The sequence below is a fragment of the Megalobrama amblycephala genome, linkage group LG24 (genome assembly GCF_018812025.1).
Source record: "Megalobrama amblycephala isolate DHTTF-2021 linkage group LG24, ASM1881202v1, whole genome shotgun sequence".
In the NCBI taxonomy this organism is placed as follows: domain Eukaryota; kingdom Metazoa; phylum Chordata; class Actinopteri; order Cypriniformes; family Xenocyprididae; genus Megalobrama; species Megalobrama amblycephala.
The window spans coordinates 21784099-21793458 of NC_063067.1; the positions used below are offsets into that span (position 1 = coordinate 21784099).

Genomic DNA, 9360 nt, shown 5'->3' on the forward strand with positions numbered 1-9360 from the left:
GATAATCTTTCTGCACTGAGTGAATTGGCTTTCTCACAGTCAACAGTCAAAAGTGAAGGTCTAGAGCGTGTGCTGTCCTTTAATTTGGTATTTGTAACAAATGGATAATTTGTATAAAAAAAAAAACACTAATTATCAACAAATTATTGAAAGTAAAAGAACAGCAGTGTAAAAGAATACAAATAGAGATACGAAGAAAGAAATCATACAATTTAATAGCCTCAAACAACGAATATGTTACGTGTTGTATGCAATAGAGATGAGGCATCAACGGAAATCCACAATGATGGGTATTTTAATGAAGAAACACAGAGCTGAAGCATATACACACAATACAACATTAAGAACAGACAAGGAGTGAAGGGAGTGAGTCCAATATAAAGGGAGTGCTAACGAGGAAGTCCAGGTGATGATGATCGGTGATGATGGGGAGAAGACGAGCGAAGTGAGTGCAGGTGTGGAGAACAGGAGGATCATGGGAAATGGAGTTCAGGAAGACAAGGGATCTGTGACAGAATAAGGTCATCAGTCCTTTTTTTTTCTTTTTTTCTAGATACTGCAGTGTTACTGCGAGTGCCACATTCTGAGTGGAAGATGTGCTTATGAAACTGGAACTAAATTGACAGGTAGGGATTCCTGCCCGCTCTCAGTGACCTCCTTTAAAGTCTGTTTCTCTGTTTGTTCAACTGTCACCGACAAAGACGGATCTGTATCTGGCCATTCTTACCATCACTGTTTTTCTCTCAACTGATGCTCAATGTAAGTTCATGCTTTGTATATTAAAATACTTCCACAGATTGGCAACGTTGTTGAATGATAAGTAGTCATTTACCACAATGGATGTTAAAATCAGCTGTATAGAACATCTTCACGTTTAAAAACTACTGGTGCTTTAAATCAGTGACAAAATTCCTTAAATCTGATATGCAGTTCATCCTTTATTGCTCTCTGCCTCTGGGTATTTCTCATATATCTTTTGCCTTTTGATGTTTCTTTCATTTCAGATATACACAACTATTTCAGCATTAATGGATGTTCAGATACAGTAAAAAAAAAAGTATGTGTGGATCTGACGGAGAAGAGATACGGCATGCTGACTTTACTCAAAAGAGGGGAGTAAATACATTACCTGATTTTGCAGATCCTTTGAGCTTTCCAGGATATTATGAAGAAAGTATTGCAGATCAAGAAGTATGCAAATAAAGCTTAGCTGTATGCATTAAAGCTTACCAGAGCCCACCAGAGGAAATGGGTATGATGTGAATTTGTGCTGTAAAGTATGACTACAGTTTTGCATGAGATTTAAAGTTTTCCTGTACTATTTTTTTTTCTTGACATTCACAATAATCAGTTTGGAAAGAGAAATTAAAGAGCACATTATGCATTCAGTGTCATCAAGATTTTGTTTGAGTGAGTTTTGTCTCACAACTTTATCTGATTTGTTTTCTTATGAATGAATTTTATTTGAATAAAGTCAGATTTACTCCTGCAAAGTTCAACACAATTTTTTGTGTTCACAGACTCCCCCGAGACCTCCATCTATATCCAAAGAATGATGTTCAGCTGGGTGTTGAAAACACTATCATCTGTCATGTGACGGGGTTCTTTCCTCCACCTGTCAGCGTCTCATGGACTAAGAACAATGTCATTGTGACAGAAGGAGTGAGTCTGAAGCCAATACCGACCGAGGAACGATGGAACCTTCCACATATTCTCCTCTTCTGAAGATCATTCCTGAAGAGAGAGACATTTACAGCTGTACAGTGAACCACAGAGCTCTCCAGGGACCACAGACCAAAATATGGGGTAAGAGCCACTCTCAAAGAGAAATCTAAACAACTGAGAACAACACAATTTACTGTAGTTTGATATCTACACGAATGATATACATATAAAAGAAGTCATCATTCAAATTACATCTGCATTACAGCACTGACAGTCACTCAACAAGGGCTGAACGGAGTTTTACAATGAAACATTGTGTTGAAAATGCATCTGCTGAGCAGCTGTTATAACATCCACACACCTTACAATGATCAACAGGTATCCAAGAGATGGTTGCTGTCCGACCCAGTGTTGGTCCGGTGCTGTTCTGTGGAGCTGGATTCACTCGCTGCTGGGAGTGGTTACGGGAATCTTTTTCTTTGTTAAAGGAGCTGTGACTGACAACACAGATATAGCAAAAAAAAAGAAAAACATTTAATGCAATGGACCCCATCAATAAAGACAGTTTCTCAAGGATTCAATTTTGAATTCAATGATACAGTGCACCACTGCTGGTGTTGAAGATTGATAGATACATAAATGCGAAGAACTGGTTGAACCTTGGAAGTTGAAACTTGGATGAAATCACCTCATGAAATCTTTGCTTGCTAATGTAGCACTGTTCATGCATATATCTAAAAGTCTGTTCATACATTACATTTCCAGTTCATCATGAAATCTAAACAAATCACAAGCTTGACTTAATAATTTAAAATAGACACTTTTGCAACCTTCATACTAAATGTAGTTGCTTTTGTCATGGACTGAGATGCCTAACTTTTTTTTTTTTTTTTTTACTTAAAAATACACTAAGTAACTTTTGGTGCTCTAGCAGTTAATAAAGATTTTTTTTCTTATATTCCAAATAAATATTTAAATATCTATGGCAGTTTTACTGAAATGATTGTGTATTGCAACTTTCCCTGGAAAAAGCTGTTATAAATAAAGAAGACAGTGACAGAGGGACTGAGGAGAAATGGACATACAGAAGAACATTTTACATTGGTGTAAAGCGGTCATTTTAGCAGTGATGTGTCATTCAAGTTTCTTTTGAAATAGAAAATTAATTAAAAAGTTTCTGTTAAAGAAACATGATGGCCTTTAAATACAGAGGAACCAAGGGCTTAAAAACAGAGTGAAGTAAATAACTGGAACAGAAACTGGAATGTGAGAAATCAGAAACTGTAGAAACTAAGGCAAAAGGGGAACAGGGAAAATGAAACCAAAATACAAAGAAACTACACAGAAAGAATCCAGACAGCCATAAATGAGGGTACACTAAAAGCATTTTCATATATTAAAACCCTCAGGATTCTCAAAAAAAAAAAAAAAGAGGAATTTTACTATAACATTTTCTTACCATTTTGATGAAATGGTACTTATTATTGATGTAAATATAAAATAATACAAAATAAATTTGGTCTAAATGTGGTAAGTGTGTCACATTTGTTGGCAGGCCTGGAAATGGGGGGAACTGAGACCAGGATGTGAATTTCAAAGGGCGAGGGAGTTCCAGTTCAAAATGTAGAGGACATAATAGCCTCTAAACACTATGCAAATTTCATATATAAAAATAATGAATTTTTTTTGCATCTGTGGTTTAAAAATATAAACTATGTCCCCACCTAAGGTCCCTCCAGTGAAGTCGTTATTTTTGTTTTTGCGCACAAACAGTATTCTCGTCACTTCATGACATTAAGGTTGAACCACGTTGACGATGTTTTTACTACTTTTCTGGTAATTTCATTGCTTTCTATTGGAGATAAAAAAAACCCCTCTTGAATTCCATCAAAATATCTTAATTTGTGTTCTGAAGATGCACGAAGGACTTAAGGGTGTGGAACGACATGACGTATGGCAAACATTTCACTTTTGGGTGAGCTAACTCTTTAATTAAATCTTTGAATTGAGTTTTTTAAGTTTTATATTTTAATCTTTGTTTTTTATGTTTCATTTGAAGTGTTTTTGACTACTTATAAGCACTGGTAGCTTAATGGGTATTTTGGTATGATCTCAGTGTTAAACTGGGTCTGGCAAAGTGATTAAAGTTATTTTGAGACTGTTTTGTTTTTGTTGTTTTTGTCAATTGTGGACCAACGAACTACAGCAAATAGTCATTTGTATTTACTATATGGTTTACTCTAAAGTAGGGGGAACAAGTTGTACTGGTTTGATTTGGTGATTGTTGTTGCTTTGGAGTTTGAAATGAATTTGGGTTGTTTTATTCGCAATGGAGTGTGAGTGTGCACTTATTGGGGACTAACTGGGGACTCTTTGCCAATTCTACTTATCCTTTAGGTTATTTTTGAATATTGTTAAATAAACATTGTTATTTGCAAGGAAACACACGGTTGTTGCCCTTGTTGAATTTGTGTCTCTTGCGAGATGCTAAGGTTACATAAGTTAAAAGATCATTGTGTTTAATCTGTTACTGCACCATTATTTACTTTTTTGAGCTGTGATTTTAAAAAGAAAGCAGGATATTGCTTAGAAACACTTGACACATGTACAAAAAGCTGCTGATTGGACAGTGGTTTTAGACACTGACCTCATTAACATGAACAGTATTTACTGCTCTCAGTTGTAATAGAGTGAGTGAAAATGTCTCTGTTAAAGCTCTTGAATTTTCATCACATTCTAATGCTGTCTGTATTCACTGGAGCAGGTTGAGATAAATGGGCTTTACTAATAGACAACAAAGAAATTACATTTTTAGTGGTGGACATATTGGTGTTTTTGGTGTTTAACAGTGTTGGTAAGATTTAACAGCAACATTTTCTTAAACACTGTATTTATGATGTTTTTCTGGTAGTGAAAGTAAGTACAAGCTCATAGCCATGGAACTAGGGGTGCTGGGTGCTGCAGCGCCCTCAACCGACAGCTGTTTCACTGCCATAGAAATTACTTAGTACTGAACAGTGACAAAATTGACAATGCATAATTTTCCTGTTACCACTGTAATGCTGCTTTGAAACAATCTGTATTGTAAAAATGTCATGCCATGATGTGATGCTTCAGAAAGGACATTCCTGTAATAACAGAAACTGTGCTTGTATTTTTATTGTAGTAATAAACTCATGAAGACTTTATTTTTCAGCTAATGGATATTATTGCTACCAGTCGTCACAGTGCATCTACAGCTCCCCTGATCTCAGTGACATGGTGTACATTGAAGGCTTTTACTTCAATAAATATCTATTTGTGAAGTTCAACAGCACTGTGGGGAAGTTTGTGGGGTTTACAGAGTTTGGAATGAGAAATGCAGAGATCTGGAACAATGATACAAACTACTTACAGATGACCAGAGCTCAAGTTGATAGATTCTGCAGACATAATGCTGAACTTATGGAAGTAGCTATCTATAATAAAACAGGTATGTGACACAAGGCTCACATTGAACGCTTCTTTTAAACATTTATAAATGAAATAAAACACATTTTTTAAACAGTGTATCACACCTTGCATGTAATCACAATACACACAGTAAGAAGTTATTTAGGATGCGGCTGTTGTTGGTTCAGTGCAGCCGAAGGTGAAGCTCAGTTCAGTGATGCCAGGCGACAGCAAACATCCAGCTCTGGTCATGTGCAGCGTGTACGACTTCTACCCTCAACCAATCAAAGTGTCCTGGTTGAAGGATGGTGTAGTGGTGACTTCTGATGTGACCTCCACTAAGGAGCTGCCTAATGGAGACTGGTACTATCAGATTCACTCTGAGCTGGCATACACTCCCAAATCTGGAGAGAAGATCTCCTGTGTGGTGGAGCACACCAGCTTCACCAAACCCATGATCTATGACTGGAGTAAGAGACAAGACCTGTCATATCACACCTACATTTGCAAATGACACATATAGCATCATACTAGATATAATGAGCCAAAACTGATGAAAATAAGTGTAATTTTTACCCTCAAATACCGCACTGTGAACATCAATAACAGCTTTAAGTTGTCAGTGCTGGCAAATGACCATGGTATAAGCAGGATAATCCATGGCTAGATATGCATTAAATGATTTGAATGAACTCCGCTTCACGTCAAGTGGTTCTTTGCCTCAAACAATTTTAATGCACAGCTAGCTGTGGATTATCCCTTAGTTAATATTGTGTTAATAGAGCGATGTCTGTCCATCACAGACCCTCCGGCCCCTGAGTTTGAGTGGAATATTCAACTATTATTCACTATTGAATCTGTTGCATTGCTGCTGGGAATCATCATAGCAGCTGCTGGATTCATTTACTTCAAGATCAAATCAACAGGTCTGTAGAGGTGAGAGCAAGCCACTGATATAAATCTCTTCCAATTATAGATCAATAAACTATAAAAATCATGGCATTATATTTTTTAATTAATTAATCTTTTTATTTTGATAGAGAAGATCCTGGTACCAACATTAATTAATGATGATAAGTTTTACATTTTACTCAGGTAATTGTATGACAAATTACAGCATTTCTGTGTGGTCAGACATTATGTACCAATCATACTGAATAATATGCTTCAGTAACATGAATATTAATCATACAAATTGCAGGTGCTCATACTGACTGAAAGGAACCTCATCATGGAGAAGCACAAGCACAAACTCTTCATGACAACTATCATACACAGTCTAACTCTTCAAATGATATTTCAAAATAAAACATGATGATGTAAATAGAATGATAGCCCTGTATGTGATCGATATTTCTGGCTAATTTTTAGGCGATATTGACAGTAATAATGTGAATGATTGATGGAATTACACTTTCTCCTCTTGTTCTTTCCACTGCGTCAGTTCCCTCCCTCCTTCTACATCTTTCACTCTTTCTCTCCTCCTCACCCTCCACTTCCCACTCCACCACCTCTTCTTATTCTTGTTCTTTCTCCACTTTCCACTAACATTTGTTTGCTCTGGGAATTCACATCCCCATTTATAGTTCATTTATAGCTGTGTAAGCAGTTTAATAAAACGCATTTTCTGTGCAGTGTGTATTACCGATCTGGCAGATACCAATTTGGTGATAACTGAGGAGATACTGTGGGCCTCATTTTTAAAGCGTGCGTATGCACAGATTTGATCTTAGAGCGTGCATACACTAAAATCCATGCCAACGCTCATATTTATAAAGACGTATAAAAACGTTACAAAAAGTCTTTGACATTGACAAGCGTTTAGTGTAGTGGTGTGGGTAGGCTTAAGGGGTGAAGGAAGAGTGGACGTATTTAATTTCTAAATTACAGGGGACACCTTAGACTTATATTACATCTTTTTTTAAAAAGTTCTAGGGCACCTTTAACATGTCAGTACAGCAGTTAAAGACACCTAATAGACTTGGTTGGAGTCGAGTCAACATGGGGGAAAACGATCCATTCCCCCGACTGGAAAAGCATGGTGTTAACCCAGTATGGCCTACATAGAATCACTTCTGCCGCTTGACAGAGCAAGATATAGCCTACATTAAAAACAGCCGTACTGGGTAGGATTGTCGGTACACAGTATCTGTGACTGGACAAACCGACCGAATAGAATGGCCAGAGGTGTTGTTTTCTGACATTTATTGTCACCTGACTGAGTCACCAGGTAAGGCAATCTGACTGTAATGTCAGTATGTAATGTAATGTCTGTAATGACTGTAATGTCAGTATCCCAGGGTATTGTATTGTGTATGAATAAATACACAAACATTTCTTTTTATTAGGATAAAATGAAACATTGACATAGGCATCCCACTTTCAAAAATATGCAAGTGTCATCTACAGCCTTCTGTTATATAGGAGAAAGAGTGAGAGTGCGACTAGATGTCTGGCAACTTGCGGTAATCATAAAAAGGCATGAGCAACCATGATCCTTCATCATACAAGCTCCAGTTGGAAAAACATACAGGAGGAACAGAAAACATATTAAGACTGGAGAAAAAAGTCTTACAACAACAACAGACAACACAGTCAATGACACCAATAGTGAGATGGACTCGCATGTCACTGACACTCAATCATCTACGATTGACAAGGACACACAAAAAACAATTACCTGAGTCTCAACCGCAGGGATACATTACCAGGTCAGGTAGAGAAGTGAAAATGCCCTCAAGGTACAAGGACTGAACAGCAGTATACACTAAATGTGTATACAACAGTAACCTGAGTTTTGTTTTGAATAATTTGTGCAGTTTAAAAAAAAAGTTCGATGTTCATAAGATTGCTCATAAAGAGTTTCTATTTAGCATTTAAAACTGTTTAATTAAAATATTATGTTGTAAAGAGTTTACACTTACATTTGTTTACTAAAGCACATTTTGAGACTGCCTTTAAACAGACAAGACTGTTTTGCAGATTGATGTCAATATATTTGTTTAGTTGTTTAGTTGTTTAATTAGTTAATAATAATTACAAGTTGGATAGTTGAACTTAAGAAGGGGGATGTCATGTATTTTGTATGATTGGACTACCCGTACCTGTGTGACGTCATCGATAGTTGTTTTTCAGTAAAAATACCTCGCTGCTGCAGTCATCTTGTTTCTGTCGTCTATTTCTAAAGTATATAAAATACATAACAAGGCCTATTATGTGAAGTGTAGGCTGGCGAAATGGTGACGTGAAAGGACTTCATTATATTACCATTTTTGATAATTATGCAGCATTATGAAAAAAAGTCTCTTAAAGGTGGTATACAGGATGTTTTCGTCGACTGAGTTTTTGAAATTTCAAGTGAACGCCTCCCAAACTCGTGCACGAGTGTTTGTTTACCACCGGCATTCGCTGTGTTATTAAGCCGGGCACACATTTTACGACTAGCTAAAACATTCTGACTGTGCTCAACATACAGCGATAGTTTCCTGCTCCTGAAGCAGATTTATATACTTTCACATGGAATTTGAACACCGACTGTAATCGCAGACTGAACGCAACTAGCTCTGACTGGACGCGTTTGAGTGCGATCAGTCATAAGTATCAATTTACATTCATAATCGGCCTTACAATCGTTAAGCCGCGCACACACTTAGTGGATTCATTATGTCAGACTCACCGCAGGTAACTTATAATCTGCAGTTGTTACTCCTGTCTCCTGACAAAAACATTGCATGCGGCGCATGTAGAGTGTGGAAAGTTACTAGAGCGCGCAGCCGCGCACGTCTCTCACAAGGAACATCATGGCAGTGATTGACAAGCCAGAGGGCCAATCCGCGCACGTCTCTCACAATGGCAGTGATTGACAAGCCAGAGGGCCAATCGTTCACGCGATGATCGCGTAAACGATTGGCTGATGTTTTTAAGGCCCTACCTCGTGCACAGATGATGTATATTAATAATCTTCCTTTCAGTGCACCTAATAAATAGTCTTTTATCACTTAGTAAAGACAGTTTCAAGTAATATTGCAAAAATGTATAAAACAAAACATCCTCTTTACCATCTTTAAGCTCATCCTGCATTTATTTGATCAAAAACAGCAATAGTGTGAAATAATATTACAATTTAAAATAATGGTTTTCTATTAATATACTTTAAAATATAATTTATTAATATATGCTGTTCTTTTTTAACGTTTTATTCATCAAAGAATCCTGGGGGGGAAGTATCACAGGTTATAAAAAACACTGAGCAGCACAACTGTT

At 36.9% G+C, this 9360-nt stretch overlaps 1 protein-coding gene, 1 long non-coding RNA gene and 1 pseudogene across 3 annotated transcripts; all 3 read left to right on the forward strand.

Moving 5' to 3' along the window:
- LOC125260126 overlaps positions 1-2533 on the forward strand; it is a 7076-nt pseudogene extending 4543 nt beyond the window's left edge.
- A 1801-nt stretch (positions 2534-4334) lies between these two features.
- LOC125260125 (H-2 class II histocompatibility antigen, E-S beta chain-like) lies at positions 4335-6731 on the forward strand. Of its 2 annotated transcripts, none has more exons than XM_048178310.1 (5): positions 4335-4429; positions 4862-5137; positions 5286-5567; positions 5901-6033; positions 6299-6731. In XM_048178310.1, exons 1-4 carry the CDS (start codon positions 4366-4368, stop codon positions 6029-6031), a joined length of 753 nt encoding a protein of 250 aa, XP_048034267.1. In that variant the 5' UTR covers positions 4335-4365; the 3' UTR covers positions 6032-6033; positions 6299-6731. The 2 variants fall into 2 exon arrangements, with proteins under 2 accessions (XP_048034267.1, XP_048034268.1); XM_048178311.1 differs by lacking the exon at positions 6299-6731 and adding an exon at positions 6138-6154.
- A 537-nt stretch (positions 6732-7268) lies between these two features.
- On the forward strand, positions 7269-8253 carry LOC125260127. Its single transcript, XR_007182975.1, has 2 exons — positions 7269-7327; positions 7446-8253. It is a non-coding gene; the product is annotated as an uncharacterized LOC125260127 (long non-coding RNA).
- The last annotated feature ends 1107 nt before the right edge of the window (positions 8254-9360 follow it).